This window comes from Leucoraja erinacea, chromosome 33, assembly GCF_028641065.1.
Source record: "Leucoraja erinacea ecotype New England chromosome 33, Leri_hhj_1, whole genome shotgun sequence".
In the NCBI taxonomy this organism is placed as follows: domain Eukaryota; kingdom Metazoa; phylum Chordata; class Chondrichthyes; order Rajiformes; family Rajidae; genus Leucoraja; species Leucoraja erinaceus.
The window spans coordinates 15,056,226-15,077,012 of NC_073409.1; the positions used below are offsets into that span (position 1 = coordinate 15,056,226).

Below are 20,787 nucleotides of genomic sequence, written 5' to 3' on the forward strand. Positions count from 1 at the left end.
TGCTGCAGTGCATGTGAGCCGATCATCCACCTCCTCGTGGACTTTGCATTTGCCAAGACATCTGGAAGAGGATATCATGATCCTTGATCTCTGAGCAGCAGTGAAACAGGATTTAATGATCCATGGGCTATTTCTAGGGACACAAACCAAAACAAATATATTGACTGCTGCTGAAAGATCATCAACTCAGTAAAAGATGTACTTTGATCTGTCTGAAACCTGTAGACACAAGGAACTGCAGATGTGGGTTGACAAAAAACTCACAAAGTGCTGGAGTAATTCAGCAGGTCAGGCAGCACCTCTGGAGCACATGGATGGGTGATGTTTAATGTTGGCACTCTTTTTTAGACAGATTATACTAATGGGAGAAAGTGAGAACCGAGGGGGGGATGAGACAAAGCCTGGCAAGTGACAGGTGGGTAGAGGTGAGGTGGGAGGGGTTGATTTGCAGGACAAAGGTGTGCCATAAGGAGATAAGGCTGCACACTCATTTCTCCCCCTCATCCTCTTCCACCTATATTCCTTCCTCTTGCTTCACAATTCATGCCAATTCTATCCTTATCTCACTCTTAAATGTCTCTTAAACCATTGACTCGTGGGTTACTTCAGTAGATCAATTCTCTCTACAGCTTTGGCCTCCTACACAATTGCTATGATTGCTAAATTTTAAAACATGTAATTGATACCAGTATGTGCATAAATAATAAAAGCATATCGGGGACATTTTCACTGGTCATATCCACTTCTCCTGTCTCCTGTCAGGCAGAATATTCAAAAGCTTAAAAGCATGAACTGACAGATTCATGAACAGCTTCTACCCTGTTATCAGACTACTGAATAGTTTTCCCATAAGTTAAGGGTGTAGTACTGATTTCCAATTATCTCATTGTGAACCCTGTACATTTTTTGATCTGTACTTTGTCTGTCACAGTATAATATTGTAATACAGTATTCTGCACTCTAGCACTTTTCTCGTTGCACTTCCTGTTGCATTTGTGTTTAGCTTCATTGTACCCATGCATAATCTGATTTGACTGGATAACATAAACAAAGCTTTCAATGTATCTTGGTACACATGACAACAATAAAGTAATACAAATCTACATTTATCTACAGTATGGTATATTGGCCGGGAATTTCAATCGAGTAATTATGTTTTTAAATGGGTTATATAATAGAGCATTTTCAGAGTGATTCATCCTTGTGCTCTAATTATCATACAAGGTGACGGTGTTCCCCATTGAGTGGACAAATTAGACCCTTGACTTGAGACTGATTATTGTTAACCATTCTTGAAATTAGCACAAATACAATGCCAAATTGGGATCACACCAAGGCAATCCAAGGTCACAATCTTGCCCTTGGCTCTTCAGGCCCAATCACCGACCCCATGTGCCTCTTGATATTTTACTTGGCCCCCAATTTCATCAATACACCAAGATTCCAGACCCTTGAATCCAATATCTGCTTATTGTTCCCTTCATCACAGGATGAACCCAATCTTTCAGTGATACACCTCATCCTGTCCCGGTCTTTCAGTCAGGCTGTCGCCCACCACCCGCAATCCACTGGCCCAATTTCCTATTCCCAGTCTATCAGTCAGGTACCCAATTCTCTAACTAATCCCTCAACTATTTATCTTGCTCACAATTTTGACTCCAGGGCAGAATGCTCAGTCAACAGATCCCAATCCATCTGCAGTTCCCTCTTTAACAACCTTCGATCCCAATCCTCTCTCTTACTGAACTTCCAGACCCAGTCTCAGTTCCAGGAAAGACATGTTTAAATATGGAAATACTCTCAATAGTACCAAAAACTGTACTGAATAGTACTGAAACTTGAGCTGGAAGGCCCATGAATGAAAGGGGTGAAAGAATGAAGCTGCAACAGTCACCGAGTCCGCCATTTCATAATAGTATGACTACATTTAAACCAGATTTTATTTCTAAGTATCCTTCAGAGGAGGCATCGTTATTACCCAGGGGGACTGCTGGACAAGTGGGACTCTAGGCTCCTCGTATGGTCCGCCTTGGCTTTTTAATACCACTTTTCAGATTGGCTCGAGCAGCCCTGTACAGAGTCACAATTTTTAGAAAGTTACCTTATGACTAACATGTAATTTTCTTCCAGGTTATTCCCTTAGACATTACACTGGAGCTTCAAAAACAAATTATGTCTGAATTAGAAATTCTTTATAAGGTAATTTTGCAGCACCAGACTGCTAATTTTAACTTTGTCTTTGAATTGTTCAAATTGTACGATTATTCAGTAAAATATCCTTTTTTTCACTTAACTGATTACAGTGTGACTCATCATATATAATAGGATTTTATGGCGCATTTTTCGTGGAAAACAGAATATCAATATGTACAGAATTCATGGATGGTGAGTTTGAGGATTATTTTAAACGTCAGAATATTTATATGGCCTCGAATGAACATGGGTGTTTCATGCTTATGTTGTAAACTATTGGGCATGTGAAAATCTAGCAGCATTCATATGTTCCTTCATGTCAGGGTATGTAAATGAAAACTAGAAAAAACGAGGACACAAATGGATTGGAATGCTACGGAGAAAAATAATCTAACCACAGATTCGTGTATTGCAATGTGCTCCTAAAAATGCTTTTTCACTTTTTCAACAATAATCTGCCACACTTAAATCCACAGCAGCCCTGCAGCTTATCGGTGAATATAGCTAGATTTGATGCCACTTGAACTATTAGCTGAAACCTACTTGGATGGCAAATAGGCAACATTTCAATTTGGAATATAGCTTAAAGGATTCGTGTGTGCCTTGAGAAAAGGTTTCATGATTGTAATGGATTCAAAGCTGATAGGTTAGTTAGGGTTGTGGGATTTCTGCATTGGGTGTACAAAATCTAAACAATATTCATTGAATACCTGTAGGTGTTATGCTCAGGATAGACAGCTAAATAACATGCAAAACAGTTAAATAATTAGGACTTATCCATTGGTTGTTTATATTTTTGGGCATCTTGAAAGATAAATGGTACTTTTTTCTTAAGCAGCATTTCCAGTCATTTAGGTCATTTTGTCCTGCAGTGAGGCATTGATTTATTATAAGTGCGAGTGTGGACCCAGTGGCACTGTGAATGGTTATGGTTTCAGTAGCACCAATGATGCTGGGGATATGGCTCCACTCCCACACTGGGAGTGCAGTTTCAGGCGCAGGATCCATACTGGGGTTATGATTTTAGAAGCACAGCCAACGCTGGGAATATTATTTCAGAGGCATTGACTTCTTCTGTGATTTAAGGTACCATGGGCATACTCGGGTCCAGAGTAGAATTCTATGGAGTCCTAGAGCATGACTCCATAGGCAGTGGCCAACGCTAGACATATGATTTGGCAGATGATGCCACAATCTTCAGGTATAGCTCCTTAGGGCTACCTCCCAAACTGGAGTTGTAATCAAACTAGATTTTCCACTGATATTGATGCTTATTTGAGCATGGTTTCATCTTCAAAAGATACTGCCCTACCAGTATCCTCTTTAATGATAATGTATTAATTTCCTCCTCGGATAATAGGTCGGTTGTCCACCAAGCTAGGGGTGGAAGATTGCAATCTTCACGTGGTCCACACTGTTTCGACAAATGCAATCAACCCGGCGTGCACAATCAAATAAGATCAAATAGAACAAGTTCTCCTACAACGTTAGGCTGTGCATGCCATACGCAAGAAGAAGGAGAAGAGTCCATCTAGCTGTGTTTTTTTTAATCCCTTTGGTGTATGTTCTGGAGTATAATTTTTTTTTTCCCACACTGTCTTTGGAATTGCTTTCCTAATGGATCACTTTTATTATACTTATTCCTCTATTGGTGGAAATGTTCTATCTCATCAAACACAAGAGTGCTTTTGCAGTAGCCCATTACGACTAAGTTGATTGGCAACAAGCCTATGTGTTTGGTGTGCCTTTATTCAAGAAAAATAATGGTATAGCAGTGATTTCTTAATAGTATGACTACATTTAAACAAATATTTCAAAAATGTCAGTTCTGTTGTTTAAATGTCAGTTAGCTGGTATTTGATTAGAAGCATAAGACCTAATTACTGATTATCTAAAATTGGAAATAGTCATTTTTTTAAAATATCCCTTAACCTTAAGTAATTGGCTGTTGTACTTGACCTTGAACCAGATAGAGTTCTCCAGTATTTCACTTAGTCAAGAAATACAAAAGCAATTTAATGAAGAAATGTACAGTTGATTGGAATAATCTTCATTTAACATATTTTCCCCTTTGTTATTATTTTCTTTAGGAGGCTCTTTAGATGTATATAGAAAGATCCCTGAGCACGTACTGGGCAGAATCTCTGTTGCAGTGAGTTTAAATATTTATTAATTTTATGTCGACATACCTTGAAAAATATGCAGATTTTACTTTGAATAAACTGAATTCAGGAATATGATCATGATACCAGAAATGATTAAGTTATTTATTTCGTATATATGTTATCTTTATACACACCCAGAAGAATCTTGGGTGACAGACACAAATTGCAATTTGCATATTATCATAGCCTGGGGGATGTTTGGAATTGTAGACACGGTTAACTGGCTAAAGATTACAGGTAAGTCTTGTAAAAGTAATTAGATGTAACACTTCTATAATTCTGGGCTGGTTGGGGACATCCTAATAGAGTTTGTTTTTAAAAACCTTTTCTGCCCGTACCTGAACTCTTCATTTGCAAAGGAAGCCATAAGAGCAGCTGTAAGTGTGACTTATTATTAGAGCCTAAACACCACATAGTAGTATAATCTTTCATTGGTTGGCTTTACAAGGTGAAATGCACTCAAGGGATTCTGCATTTCAGGGAGTTAGGACATTTATTTTTGTGCTTGTGATTTGCCATTCTGCAAATTCCCAATCTCCCAGTTGTCTACTATGTGATAGTGCTTAGCTGGTTGAAGATCCTGTCGCCTACTATAAGTCTCAGACTCGCTTCCTATGGAGGTTATGTTGCTTAAATTAAAAGTCAGGTTAAAATTATTTCATTAGTAATTAAAGCTTTGGGACTTCCATGAAAGATGCTATGCAAATGCAAGTCAATCTTTTCAGTCTGCTTCACCAAATGAATGTCACGTTGCAGACTTTCTGTTCCTATGTTTTAAAACACGACTTCAGCATTAAAAAGTCATGGGATCCAAACACCTTTTCCTATGGTACACAAAATTGCTGGAGAAACTCAGCGGGTGCAGCAGCATCTATGGAGCGAAGAAAATAGGCGACGTTTCGGGCCGAAACCCTTCTTCAGACTTCCAGCATCTGCAGTTCATTCTTGAACACCTTTTCCTATGTACTGGTTAAGATTAATTTCTACTGTATTTGGCCTTTAATGTACCATTAAAAGAGGCATATTAACTTTAACTGCAAACATGTTTTTGCAAGTGTTGTATGATGACAACATTGTTGCAAAAGTCGGATGAATGACTGTGATATCCCATTCAGGTGAAAACTTGGTGGAAGCACAGAATTTTCCTGTATTGCAACTTTGTATCGAAGTCTGTTGGAAGCTGGTGCAGCAAGGATTTTAACAGTAAAAATCTTGTTAAAGTTGGCTTTTTTTTTAAACCTTGAAATATCAATAACTTGTGAAATATAACATCAAACCTGAAGGAAACGTGATTAGACCGACGACGGGAAAAAGCTGAGTGAGATTCTGCAAAATATTTGGCTCTTGTGTACTGTTTTGGCGTAGCTCCTTGTGATCACAGACAGACAAACAAGTCAAGACTTTTAATAGTATACTAGACCAACTGGGACCCTGTTGGGTCCCTGTCACACGGGAGGCCTGGTCCCCCAATACAACCCGTTCCCCAATGCAATATTGCACCACTAACCCGTAGCCCCCACGGGAGGGTGGTCCTCCAACTCAACCTGTTACCGAACGTAAGATTCCAGCACTCCCCTGCATCCCCTAGCACTGGACTTTAAAATAAATTCCAATTGTACTTCCCCAATTGCAATATCAATTCACCCTCCCCCTACTGTCCTGTCAGGAGCTGGTGTAGTGTTGTATGATGGCAACATTGGTGCAAATGTCAGGTGGAGGACTGTGATATCCCATTCAGGTGAAAATTTGGTGGAAGCGCAGAGTGTTCCTCTATTGCAACTTTGTATCGAAGTCTGTTGGAAGCTGGTGCAGCAAGGATTTTAAGAGTAAAAATTTTGTTAACGTTGGCTTTTTTAAACTTAAAAATATCAATAATTTAAATGTGAAATATAACATCAAATGTGAAGAAACTTGATACGAACGACCACGGGAAAAAGTTGAGTAAGATTCTACAAACCATTTTGCGCTATTGTGTACCGTTTTGGCGTAGCTCCTGAGATCACAGCCAGACAGACAAACAAGTCAAGACTTTTAATAGTATATAGATAGATAAGTCGTACATGATTTTCTGTTAAAGCGATGATGCATTTCTCAAAAGACACACTTAAGAAGGGTCTCAAGGCCTTTGAAGAATGCACAAGAGGTGTACGTTGGGTCCTGGAATGTGGTTTAATAGTGGTGTTCAACTTCTAAACCATTTCAAGTGGGTGATGGTAGTTTCAAGGTATACAAGGTGAAATCGTTCCAGGTGCGACAGAGGTTTACCTGCATCTCTTCCAACCTCATCTATTGCGTCCGCTGCTCTAGATGTCAGCAGATCTATATCGGTGAAACCAAGCGGAGGTTGGGCGATCGTTTCGCCGAACACCTCCGCTCGGTCCGCAATAACCAAGCTGACCTCCCGTTGACTCAGCACTTCAACTCCCCCTCCCACTCCGTCTCCGACCTCTCTGTCCTGGGTCTCCTCCATGGCCACAGCGAGCAGCACCGGAAATTGGAGGAACAGCACCTCATATTCCGTTTGGGGAGTCTGCATCCCGGGGGCATGAACATCGAATTCTCCCAATTTTGTTAGTCCTTGCTGTCTCCTCCCCCTCCTCAGCCCCCCTGCTGTCTCCTCCCATCCCCCAGCCTTCGGGCTCCTCCTCCTTTTCCCTTTCTTGTCCCCGCCCACCCCCGTCCCCGATCAGTCTGAAGAAGGGTTTCGGCCCGAAACGTTGCCTATTTCCTTCGCTCCATAGATGCTGCTGCACCCGCTGAGTTTCTCCAGCTTTTTTGTGTAACCCAAGGTATACAGCTGCTTCCGCTTCCGAAGTGCCAGTATGCAATATTTGTGGCTACTCTTTGCTGGTGATTTCTCAACTGCATCCTGTCACTAGACCCCTCATAGTGGAGTGCAAACTAACCGTAATTCTGCAGCATTTATATTGGGGAATTACTTTGCTATTCTTACTGCAGGTTGAAGCAGACAATGCCATGATAGGCTTCATGCTATCTTTAGTTCTTGGCCTAAAATAATTTTCATTTTTGAAAACAAAGCCACTTGAAATAATTCTGGATTCAGCTTTATTTTCCGGCATTATTGAAGCCTTATCACAGTCTCTTCTTACTCTTCATCTTGCTTTTCAGTCTGTCTGATCACACCAATGTTTGCTGGTTGGTTGCATTAGCACCCAGATGATCATTGAAAAGGGATACTGTTTTAGAAAACTAATATTTATGAGCATCTCTAACTATTACTTCTTCTACGGCCCAACCCCGGAGATTCGGAGGCTCCAACCGTTGGCCCGGTGGACGGTGACATCGGGAGCTCGCGGGTCCCTGGTGGGAGACCGCTTTTCGGAGCTTCCGCAACGGCAACTTCTCCCGCCTGAGTTGCGGGGTTGAAAATGACCTGGAGCGGGGCCTTGCATCGCCCGGCGTGGCTTTAATGGCCGCGAGACTTGCTAGCGCCCGCCGGGGGATTTGACTTTGACATCGGGAGGAGAATGGGGAGAGCAGGGGAGAGATAAGACTTTCCCTTCCATCACAGTGTGGAGGAGATTCACTGTGATGGATGTTTGTGTAAATTATGTTGTGTATTGGTTCTTTTTCTTGTTTGTATGACTGCAGAAACCAAATTTCGTTTGAACCACAATGAGGTTCAAATGACAACAAATAAATGGTATCATTGTATCATCAATGACCCCTAATCAAGACTACCAAAGTCTTACTCAGGGAAAGAGAACTTAAAATAGCAAAACAATTATCTGCCTTTTCCTAAATCATTTACTATGCTTCTTTCAGATTATTTTTGCATCACTAGAGTACAACTTTCATAAAATTGTTTCAAATAAAGCACGTTTGTAAAATATTTAAAACTATTATTTTGAGAGTGCCTTTTATTTATAATTTGGAAAGTGAAATCAATTTCTAACAGCCAGTTGGCTGAAAACTAAAATCTAAAAGATTTGGTATTCTGGTGGTGGTTTTTCTTTCATCTAGCATTTTATTGTTTTTTTTAATAAGAATAGATGTGATCATTTTAAGGATCGGGGAAAAGCTCTGCAATTTAGAGCACTTAATTATAGGTTGCATTTTTTCCACATTGGCAGTCTTATTCTGACATTCATTATCCCTTGTAGTGACAATTAATTTAAATCCAAGTGATCAAACATCGACAGCTATTAGTCTCAGTTCATTCTAATTCACAGACCTTCATTTTCACAAAGTCCTGTAATTATCTTTGGAAACTGCCCAAGGCAACGGAGCTTCCCTTTGAAAATTGGCTTTTGTCAGTAAATTGGTCATGATTTGCTTGTTACTGCAGTAATTTAATGTATAATTTTATGAGATCATATATTTGCAAAGCCAAAATGGAAGTATTTAAATACACATATTGATTATTGAGTCGACAAACAAAAGTTCTAGCATCAGTGCATCTTACTTGTTCTCTCTTAGTGACTAACAATTACCAACTCAGCACACACATGAAATATTTTCGGGTAAATGTTTTTTTAAGGTGCTACTTGTTTTGACATGTTTGTTCTTTATTGACATCTTTGGACAGTTTTATAGACTCACTGTTCATCTATGTGAGCTGTAAGCCCTAAAGAACGCAATACATTAGAAGACTGTGCTCAAAATGGGACAGAATGGTATATTTATTCTATTTAATTTTATGTGCTTCACTTTACACCCTATTCTTTGAATTATTATTTCAATGCAGTAATCACCATTGGAAATACAAGGAACTGCAGATGCAAGAATCTTGAGCAAAACACAAACTCCGTAAAGGGCCTGTCCCACTTTCACGACCTCTGCCGAGTTTGCCCTTGACTCGTACTCGCAGCATGGTCGTAGAAGGTCGTAGGTAGGTCGTAGCAGGCCGTGATGCTAGTCGTAGGTACTCGTGACATCAAGTAGGTCGGGGCATTTTTCTAGCATGGTGAAAAATGTCCAATAGTAAAAAAGGTCGTGAATTAGGTCGTGAAAGTGGGACAGGCCCTTAACTCAGCAGCTCAGGCAGGGAATGAATAGGGAATGTTTCAGGTCAAGACCCTTCTTCAGTCTGAACCATCCCGATCTGAAACGTCACCTATCTAAACCCTCCACAAATGCTGCCTGTCCTGCCAAGTTTCTCCTGCATTTTGTATTTTACTTAGTAACCTCACTATTATTGCAACAAAAACTGATAATTTGAAGTAATCAAATAAAACAATGTTTGTTCAAGTTACATATTTAGTAAATAACATTTAGTGCAGATACAATATTTCCTAAACAAGCAGGAGCATTTTCACTGATCACTTTTTATTGTATTAATTATAGTAATAGGAGTGTTTTAACAATACTATTCCCCTTTATGTAATTAGAAAATGTTAGAATGGTGCATTTTATTTTCTCACACAAATCTATAAACTTTAAATATTCATGTATTTAAAAAATCTGTGACACCAGAAGAGGAGTTATCTTTAATTCTCTGGCTACCTATTCAAACCTTTCAGCGTTTTTTTGGGCTAAAAACATATCTAATTTTCTGCTAATTTGCATACTTGGACCATGATTTGTTGCTCAAAGATTTAGGAAGTCTATGAAGAATCACTTATCCTGTAAGAAGAGTAGGAGAACATCTTTGTATCATTGATCCCAATACAGTAAGATCAGATCTACAGTGACACGTCAAAGAACTAAACATTGGAAAATGTTAAATTTGAGGGAAAAGACATAATAGCACAAGAAACTTAGAAAATACGTTTAAAAAATATCATTGCATGGGTAAACAGGAATTGCAAAATTCATTTATCAGGGAATTTTGTACATAAACTGTTCTCTAGACACATACATAACAAAGGAAAATGAGGGGAAGGAATAGGATGAGCAGCATAAACTCGCAGTGTAATGCCTGAAGTATAAAATAACTATTCTACCTCATTTGTTTTTAACAAAAGAAAGATTGCAAAATCGGTACAATAAGAGACTGGCGTCCGAAAGGTTATTAATACATTTGGGATAGAAAAAGGGGGAAAAAAGCTTGTCTTATAAAATTTTGAATGGGGAAATTTAGAGAATATTTTCAGTTCTGGGAGAATCTAAATTCTGGAGAGAAATACATTATCAGGGAGATAAATACATTGGTAATTACTAATAAATCCATTAGGGAAATAAGGATAAATATGTCTTGTCAGAGGGGTTGTAAACTAATTTCCTACCACAGGAAAAGGTTGAGGTAAATGGGTTTGGCACTCACTTACAAAAGAAAAACTGACAAATGCATGAGAGATTGTGAAATAGAAAAATGTGCTGTAAAGCAAAGAATACGTAGACAGGAGTCAACTTAACTTGTGGAGTATTAACACCCACACTTACTATTTGGCTCAAAGGAATGTTTCCATGCTGAAAAATCTTTTGTTGTTCCATGTGAAGAGTACACATTTTTGTGTGCCTCTACAAAATAATTTGGCATAGGAACTGTTTGGAAAGATGGATATACTAGTTTTGAAAATATTTGATCAATTAAACCTATCATACATTATTCCACTAATGCATTGGAAGTATTTAATACTGAGAAAGGAGGAGGGATTGGAGATAACTATTGCTTAAATTTAGTTACAGTGTTAGGGGAATAAAATAAAGTCTTAGTCATGGTCACTTGACTTTTATAAACTTTCCCATGATTAAATATTACAATTAATTCTCCTTTAACCCTATAAATTCAGTGTACTTTAATACGGAGAAAATTTTACTTTTAAACCACATGTGTGTTTGCCAAAGTTTTTAACACTTGAATACTTTGGTGCCTACTTTTTCAAACTGCTTCATTGACTATAATGCTTTGGGGAATAGGGGGTTATGAAAGATGCAACATACACCAAGTTTTTTTCATTTTTGATCTGAATTGTACGATTTCCATTTAGTTGCCTATTTTGTTTATTTTAGACAGCTACCTCAGACATAGCTAGATATAGGTAGACACCACAGACAATAGCTAGGCAGCTATTTTAGAACATACCAAGAAATGTTCCAATGTTTTCCCGTTGCATTCTATTTCAAGTGTTCTGTTTGGGGAATTTATTAATAAATGTCAGTAAATTTCCATCTGCTTTGCATTGCAGAATTACATTTATCATGGTATACACAGTCTGTTCTGCAGTTGCAGCTCCATTTTTCACAGCACGTCACAAAGGACTGCAGAAATATACTTTATGCAAGAACATAACACCAATGTGATGTGCAATTGAATGTAAATATGACGGACAAGAGCAAAGTAGCTGGTCCATCGTGCTTGTCTTATGCAGTCATTTTGCAATTAGACATCATTATCCCTTTTACTCCCAATACCAGCAGGCATATAATCTCTCGAGAGAAGTAGAGAAACAAATTTTTATAATATCAGTTCAGGAGAGCAAGGAACTTGGCAAATTCTCCTCTGACCACCGAGGCAAACAAAGTAAGTTCATAAATTCCCCAGTCCATTAAACATATCATCCAATATAACACTTTTTAACTGATACTTTTGTAGACTTTGCTACTGTCTGGTAGAGACAACTAAACTATCCATTTAGTTCAGCTCTAAAATATTTTCTTATTTTACACCATTCAGTAGAATTTCAAAAACAGTGTTCAAAAGCATGGTGGTTTATGAAACACCTTCTAAACTAGTATTTGGCCATTATGGTGTGAACATCAGACAGCTTCTAGTGGGTTCCTTTTGCCTAATAGATCTAAACAAATTATAATTATATATTCTAATTTATAATGTTAAATTATCCCGAGATTGCATCATGGAATTTTATTTTTTAAACAAAACAGGTGAAGGTTTGTTCAAAAAAAGGTTATTATATAAACAAGGCCTTTTCCCATAGGTCAGTCACTTGTCTCGCCAAACAGTTATAACAGCATGGAAACAAGCCCTTCAGCCCAACTTGCCCATGCCAACCAAGATGACCCATCTACACTTGTCCCACCTGCCCACATTTGGCCCATATCCCTATAAACCTTTCCCTATCCATGTACCTGTCCAAATGTCCAACATGAATCAAGTTATATTGTATGTATCAATGAACGCTGTTTGTTACAGTCCACTGTTGATATTGCTCTTTAATAGTTTACATTGCTCTTTTTCAAATACATAAAAATACCCACTACTATTTTAAGCAACTTTGTTAAGGATCAAAGGTAACTGTGGAAAATTGATATTTGGTTTTTTTTTTTTAAAGCTTTGCATTCAATATTTTGAATAAATATTGAAATACATTGACCTCCTTAGCTCTGCTGCATTTAGAAATTGGTTGCAAATTTTATTTTTGAAATCCAGTTGAGTTATTGAGAAAGTGAAGATGATGTTTGCCTACACTATAGCCACTAAGTGAACATTTTACCCGCAGCACATTATGTGTTCAGGTTTTAACGAAAATTGCCCTTGCAATTACATACTCCACCAGTAGTGACACTGTAGAGCTTTAGTTTTTTTTTAAATCTTTCATTACCGCAACCCAAGTTGCACAGAACATTAATGGGCCTGTCCCACTTAGGCGATTTTTCAGGAGAAAAACCTGAAAAACTGGCAGTTGAAACGGCGACTGTCAGAGTGCAGCCAGAGATACATGGCTGTGAAGCTCGGCGGACGTTTAATATTACTGGTCGGTTATCCTTGGTTCTGAAAACTACTGCTTACATTTTTTCCCCCCAATGAAATTCAACGGTCAGCACCGGCTACAACCTACGAGAACCTTCTACCTTCCAACCCCCTAGGACCTCCTGGCGACCCACCTACGGCATGAGAATTCTTGCTACTCTCCATGGCAGCTTCATTCTGGTCGCCGCTAATATTCAACATTCCGACTTGGGCGACATTTTAGGCGACTGCAGGAGACTATGCACATGTTCGCGGGTGGTTGTCGGGGAATCGCCTTCATGGTCGTGAGGAGTTCCCACATTCTGGGAACTAGTCACGGCCTCATTATGATCGCCGCAAAATTTTCAACATGTTGAAAACTTAGTGGCGACCAGAATGAAGCCGCCATGGAGAGTAGAGACCATGTGGTGACTGCATAATCTCCTGCAGTTGCCTAAAAAGTTGCCTAAGTGGGACAGGCCCATACTATCTCCAAAATTGTACATTTTGCAATTCACATAAAAAATATGAAAATAGATAATGTTTGACAATAACGTGTGACTTTAAAAAGGCAAATGGATGACTTGTGCATTCCCTTGTTCTCTAACCCTAGGGATGGGCTACGCCTGCCCCTTGAGTCTATTCTGTTGTTCGCTTAGATCATGGCAGATCTCCATGCCACATTTGGTTTGACTCCATGTGTGTTATCTCACTCAAATTAAATAGTTATCTCTCAAGATAATCTCTCATCAGGTATATACGTCCTTTCTGTGCTGAAGAGGTTTTCCAGAAAGTTGCCTGGAATAGAGGCTATTAGCTGTAAGGAGAGGTTGGACAAACTTGGATTGCTTTCTCTTGAGTGTGAGAGAATGAGGGGAAACCTGATAGAAGTATATAGATTTGTGGGAGGCATTGATAGGGTAGACAGTCAGAACCTTTTTCCTAGGGTGGAAATGTTAAAGACAAGAGGGCCGAGCTTTAAGATCAGAGGGATAAAGATTAAAGGCTTGCTTCCTTAGAAGCCTTAGAATGTTCGGCATGTCCCCAAAAACTCTCACTAACTTCTACTGATGCATCATAGAAAGCATTTGATCAGGAAGCATCACAGATGGTTTGGGAACAGCTCCATCCAAGACTGCAAGAAATCACAGAAAATCGTGGATGCAGCCCAGAACATCACACAAACCAACCTCCCTTCCATTCACTACATTTACACTTCATGCTGCTTTGGCAAAGCCACCGGAATAATCAAGAACAAGTCTCACCCCTCTTCTCCCCTCACCATCATGTAAGAGGTACAAAAACCATACACCTCCAGATTCAGGGCCTGTTTCTTCCCAGCTGTTATCAGGCAACTGAATCATCCTATCAACAACTAAAGAGCAGTCCTGAGCTACTATCTTATTAGAGACCCTCGGACTATCTTTAATCAGGCTTTACTGGACTTTATCTTGCACAAAATGTTATTCCTTTATCATGTATCTGTTCATTGTGGATGGCTCGATTGTAATCATGTGTCGTCTTTCCACGGACTGGTTAGCATGCAACAAAGGCTTTTCTGAGTACCTCAGTACACGTGACAATAAATTAAACCAAAGTAAACTAAATGAGATGTGAGGAGCACAATTTTTACACAGAGAGTGGTGGGTGTCTGAAACATGCTGCTGAGAGTGATGTTGGAGGTAGATACGATAGTGGTGTTTAAGAGGCTTCGAGATAGGCACATGGATATTGAGGAATGGAGAGATATGAATCACCTGCAAGAAGATGAGATCAGTTTAACTTGTTCAGTACAGACATTGTGGGCTGAAGGGCCTGCTCCCGCACTGTACTGTTCTATATTCTATGCTTTTCTGAGGCCATGACCCCTTTATATAACATTTTAATTTATGTTCAGTTCCATTTAATATATACAAAGTGCTCCCTCTCATAAGCGCCTCATCTCTGCCTTTCCTACCTGCTTTCTTCTCTGAGCTTGTTCGTCTTCTAATGCTCCTTAGACTTCCTTACAATGCAAACAAAAAATCCAAGGACAAATACTTGGGGTAAGAGCATGCAATCACTGATTATTCTTTCATTGGACGTTTTTAGGAGTTCGTGCACACCACACGTTATACAAGTAATCTTGAATTTGAAGGATTTTCACATTGATACAATATATCTGTCATAAAGCAGGGAAAGAATTGAAAACAGATTTGAATAATGTTATGAAATTAAAGATTGAAGTTAGCTGAGCACACATATTGCTCAGCTATTTTTGGCATGTTCCCTTCAAAGTAAAAAAGGTAAAAAAATGGTTGTTACTACTTATAATTTATATTAGAAAATTCAATTTAGAGAAAATGCTGTTTCTAAACACCTGAGACAAAATGTATAAAAACACAAGCACAATCTGCATGCTTCAGCTTCAGGTATAACATTAAAGGCCAAGCAGTATTGTGTACTGCCTCACTAGAGTCTTGTCAGGTCAAGCTTGTTTTAACCTACATGAATTGGACGTTGCTTAACCCTTCCAGAATGTGTCATAACATTTGCTGTGTTGGCTGTATACAGTTGCTGTTTATTCAGTAGGGTCTGGCTTAATCAAAATACACCCAGCCATTTAGACCATTTTGTTAAAACAAATCCCCAGCGTTTCAGAGCACAGACATGGGTGTGATTATCTTGAATGGCATTGGAACGTAAATAGAGTGACACAGCAACAGACCTCATCAACTCTGAGTGGGCATCAGCTTTTCTCAAAACCCATCAACCTTATGTGTCTAGAAAAGCAATGTAACACATTTTGGCAAAGATGAATAGCATTATGCATTCATAGCAGCTTACTTTGTTTTTGATGCTATGCAAAAAAACTGCTACTGATGTAGTCTGAATAAGTCAAAGACTGAGTATATCAAATGCCAGCCTTTCAAGAGTTGATGTGTTATTTTATATGTTAGTTTAACATCAGAAAAAATGAATTAAGAAGATCCTGCTTTACGGACGAGATAGATTTAATTTGCTCACTTCTCGGTTCACCTTCTGTGAATTGAGAGAAGAGTTTTGTTATCATTTTGGATCTAGAATTATGAAGAAAAACAAAAAAATCTTAGTTTCCAAAATGTCAGTAATAATACAAGGTAGAAAGGATAAATCCTGAACAAACGGGTGTATAATGACTATATTTTGATAATTACTGCAAGTGTTGGCATTTATTGTTATAATATGAACCTGAATTATTAGCTTTACCTGACTCTTCTGAATCTAACTGAATCTCTACAGTTTTTTCTGCAGATACTGTAGAATTTGTGTTCCTTTAATTCTAGATTGTGAAGGGTGGCTGGGTAAATTGTAATGTTTTTTCTTTTCTTCATTTGCCAGGTTGTGAAAGGCCTTACCTATCTGTGGAGCCTAAAGATTTTGCACCGTGGTGGGTAATACTTTTTGTTAAACCTTTTAAAAGAAAAATATTATTTATTTCCCTCTGATTATCAATTAATCTGGTAGCTCAAAATAATTCGGATGGTGGATAAATACAAAATTGGGTTTTCAACTCACTGATGTGAACAATCTTAAATACCTTTGCTTGGAGCTATTGTAAATAACTAAATGCATAGCTAAATCAGTTTTTGTTGCAGTAGCTCATTTGTATTCAGCTGTTATAATAATGGAATTGGACTGTGGCATGAAAAGATAATGTTTTAATAAAAATGTTAGTGGTGGTGCCTCACAGCTCCTGTGAGCCAGGCTCAATCCTGACTTCTGGTGCTGACTGTGTGGACTTTGCACGGTCTACCTGTGGCCAGACAAGTTTCCTTAGCTGTGCCAGTTGTCTTTCCACATCCAAAAGAACTGAAGCTCGGTAAGTTGATTGGCAATTGTAATATCTCCTAGTGTGTAGGTGAGTGGCAGAATCTGAGTGAAATTAATGGGAGTATGAGGAGAATAAAACTGTGTTTCATAGCCAGACATGTAGTTGGCCAAAGACCTGATTCTTTGTTGCTATACACTCATCCTTCGAGGCCAATGACTCGCTCAGTTCATGAAGCGTTGAATAAGCCAATAATATATTTTAAATGCAAGCCTTGATAGTGAATGGCAGCGGACTAACTAACAGATATCACAAATGATCCTAATCCTACAATTATCTGTCACACATCAGTCAGGAATAACCAGGAATATTTACCCATTTCAAACTCCTTTTTGGCTGTTCAGAGAAATGTCAGTTCCAGTAATATTGTCTCTGCTTTGCCTAATATGGATAAATGGGACTAGTGCAGAGGGCAATAAGGTGGCTGATGGGCCACTTCTTGTTGTATGACTATAACTGTATATACAGGCTTTATTTCAAAACATCATTTTGATTTGAAGCCTATTAATTGAGACACTTTGGTGGAAAGGAACTTGCCTCATTTATCAGATCATTCCCATTAATCCAAGCCCATAAGTATTGATCTAATCCGCCACATTAGCCATTTCTCCATCAACTGGCGCCAGCTATATTTACAAGCTTTTAAAAACACAGCTGATTCATACTTGGGTGCTGAATCTCTATAAAAATATTTGTGTGTAAGATTCTTTATTTCCTTTTACTATCTATTAATATTTGTAAAAACCAAGGAACTGTAGATGCTGGTTATTACACAAAAGGACGCAGAGTGCTATACTTGAAATACTTCCACTCTCTTAACTTAAAACTGAATATAGTTAGCATCAAATTAAAATGTAATCTCATTGCATGTGAGGCTATGCATTCTTGTATTCACATGCCAGGGATGATGAGATATTTCATTGTTTTCTAAGTTTCAAATACCTTAAAGTCAAAGGGCAAGTTCAAGTTCAAGTTAGTTTATTGTCATGTGGCCCTGTATAGGACAATGAAATTCTTGCTTTGCTTCAGCACACATAACATAGTAGGCATTTACTACAAAACAGATAAGTGTGTCCATATACCATAATATAAATATATACACACATGGATAAATAAACTGATAAAGTGCAAATAACAGAATTTAACAGAAGTACTGTTGCTTCTGTTAAATTCACTTTTCAGGTCTTTCTCCTGTCTGACATATAGAGGATATATTACTCCACAGGTGCTTACAGCTCTAGGTGGAAGGCACCTCAAACTCTTGTTTCAGAAGTCGTATTTTCAGTGATTTTGTTCTAATTGAATTTCCTTTTGCTGTTGGTTTCTCATGCATTTGAGTAACTTGGATTTCAGATTTTTGCTGAGTAAGCTACTGTGTTCCTATAATTTAATGCAGTGAAGTAGTAGGTAAAATATCAAATTAATTATCAAACTATTTAGCAGGAAATATAGCATCCTATAAAATAATCTTGATAGGTTCATCAGTTCTAGCAGATTCTCTGCAAAGACAGGGATAAACAAATAGACGATTGCAACTTTTATTCTAAAAATGGACAGTGATGGCGCTGTTTCTCAAATACCCTGTTACATCAACAGAGCAACTGCACCTCAGCTGTGGCGATTAGGCATTATATCCATATTAGGTCTTAGCCTCACTAACGTCAAGAAATGCTGACCTAAACCCAAACAAAACCAGTACATCTTATTGGTGATGAGATAATTTCGACAAAGGCCTTGGAAAATCACCCAATGCTGTTGGCTCCAGGAAGTTCATGCCTTTTATTCCACTAAATTACCAGTGCTTTTGCATGGTGAGATTACATCAGTCAAAAGACCCACCAGATCCCATCATATAATTAATTCTCTGGCATAATTCTCTGTGTCAGTAACTCCAGAAAAACCAGTAGGTGAAAATCTGGATAAAATAGCCGATAAATGAAATCATCTCGCATAATTGATAGGTGTACATCCCTGAACAATTTTAGTGTGGGCTGAGGACTGCTCTTGACATTTATGGTAACCAGAATCTTATCTTGCTCCCTAGACTTACATACACATTATACATCCCACTCCTGCTTTATTCTTTTTCACCCAACCAAAAGATCAGTTGATGGACATGCGCTCTCATTGTAAGATCAGTCACACTTTGGCATATCAAAATACTGCATTGCCCAGGACGTCTATTTACTGGAATATTATGGGAAAGGAGGGAGGAGAACCGGTAATTAAAAATTATATCTCTGTAAATCATGAGGTGGTGAAATTAACTTGTTTGCTTTTTAAAGTTAGCAGAGATAATTCTAAAGCATGAGTTTCACTATGCAGGCTGTCCCTGGGTTACGAACACCTAATGTAAGCGAGCTTCCATAATATTAAACTAACATGTACAATGTAGGTACATACCTCTATATGTAGTAGGTACATACATACATACGTCACACTAGCTTCCCCTCTCTCTCCATTTTTAATAATTGTTCTTTCCTACCAGTCTGGGAGTTATTCGTTACAATAATATGGAGGTATGATGACCATGTCAAGTGATTTTTGTAAATTTTCGAACCTACGAGCAAAATCCACCGATGGATGTCTGTGAAAATGGAACCCGCCTGTCACTCATTAGCTGCCTGTTGCAGAATCCTTGCTAAAAATAACAGGCTACAAAGAGTTGCCATTAGCTTGAGCATCCTTTTGTTTGTTTCTGTTGTTCGATATTTTTGTTGAACTCTTAGCAATGGTTACTACATCAGAAGAATCAGCTTAAAGTTACCCTTATATGAAAGAGATAAATTAACATGCAGAGTTGAAATTGAAGCACCTAGGATTAATGACTTTGTCTGTTTATTCCAGTTGCCTCATAGTATTGAATTTAGTAAGAAGAGCTCAAGCCACTTCCTGCTGATTATATTAGCTGCAACTCTTCAAAGAAACTTCAGAGCAAAGTTCACAATTGATATTAATGAAGCTGAAATGTTTTAAAGGCTTATTGGTTACTTTTGCTTCTAGAGCTCTGTTGAAAGTTCCTAGCTCAGAATTGACAGCTCCCTCCTGCATTATACTGTGGTTGAACGGATGCCTTGCAGGAGAGAGATGCTGCCAAAATAGAGGTAAGGACCTCCAGCAGAGCTCTTTGATAAATCATTAACAGTAATGTAATGTACGTTTTTTTAAATGATGCAGGATAGATCTTTTTTGTGACATCAACAATCTTATGATATTAATTAAATGATACAGTTTTATTTTGTGACTAAATGTTGTAATGAAAATATTCGCTGATTTGAAAAACCTTTTCTGATACTTGTTATTCAGGGGCATTGTACATGTGTGCAGCAGGTGCAAAGCTTGTCGCTTCAATCTATATAGCCTTTGTGTTGCTTTCATCCTCTGCATTACTGAGTCATAGCTGTAATTACAGAATCATTAAATTCTGAGGTGCTTTTATAAGGGATTGTTTCTGCCTCCTATTTTTGTCCCTTTGCAGATGTCAAACCCTCTAATATGCTGGTGAACACACGAGGACAGGTCAAGCTGTGCGATTTTGGAGTGAGCACCCAGGTACGCTCAGGGGGACATCTTTATTCAAATCACCTGGCCACAAGTCAAAGAGATCCACAACAGCTCGGGGAGAGATTTATTCACATTTAATCTCTGAGTGACTTTCCTTCATCAGTGTATGATTGTTCATTGTTTAATGACAGAAAAAATTGCTGATATTGTAATTACTATTTAAAAATAGAACAGTTCATTGAAATGCGTATTTGATATGAAATGTTTAGCCAGACAATAGGAAGGGCAGAGCGCATGCCGTGTCTGGGGAACTGTGGAGGCCTGCAATAAAAATTAATGTGGAAATCAACAATAGTGGTGGGCATTTACAAGGCGATGCACAAAATTTAATTAATTTCCATTTTTGGCCCTTGAGACAGTTGTGGTGGTGACCTGTGAGCTTGCTTTGGTGTTGATTTGAATTGCAGTCGCCCTTTTTACTC

At 38.4% G+C, this 20,787-nt stretch overlaps 1 protein-coding gene across 4 annotated transcripts in view; it reads left to right on the top strand.

Annotated features, from left to right (window-relative positions):
- map2k5 (mitogen-activated protein kinase kinase 5) overlaps positions 1–20,787 on the top strand; it is a 220,197-nt gene that overhangs the window by 102,362 nt on the left and 97,048 nt on the right. For 3 of the 4 annotated variants that reach the window (XM_055661426.1, XM_055661427.1, XM_055661429.1), the window contains 5 exons: positions 2,131–2,199; positions 2,304–2,385; positions 4,284–4,345; positions 16,312–16,360; positions 20,280–20,353. In XM_055661426.1, coding sequence (XP_055517401.1) covers positions 2,131–2,199; positions 2,304–2,385; positions 4,284–4,345; positions 16,312–16,360; positions 20,280–20,353 — 336 coding nt within the window. The remainder of the gene's footprint in view (positions 1–2,130; positions 2,200–2,303; positions 2,386–4,283; positions 4,346–16,311; positions 16,361–20,279; positions 20,354–20,787) is intronic. The other variant, XM_055661428.1, reaches the window with a different exon arrangement.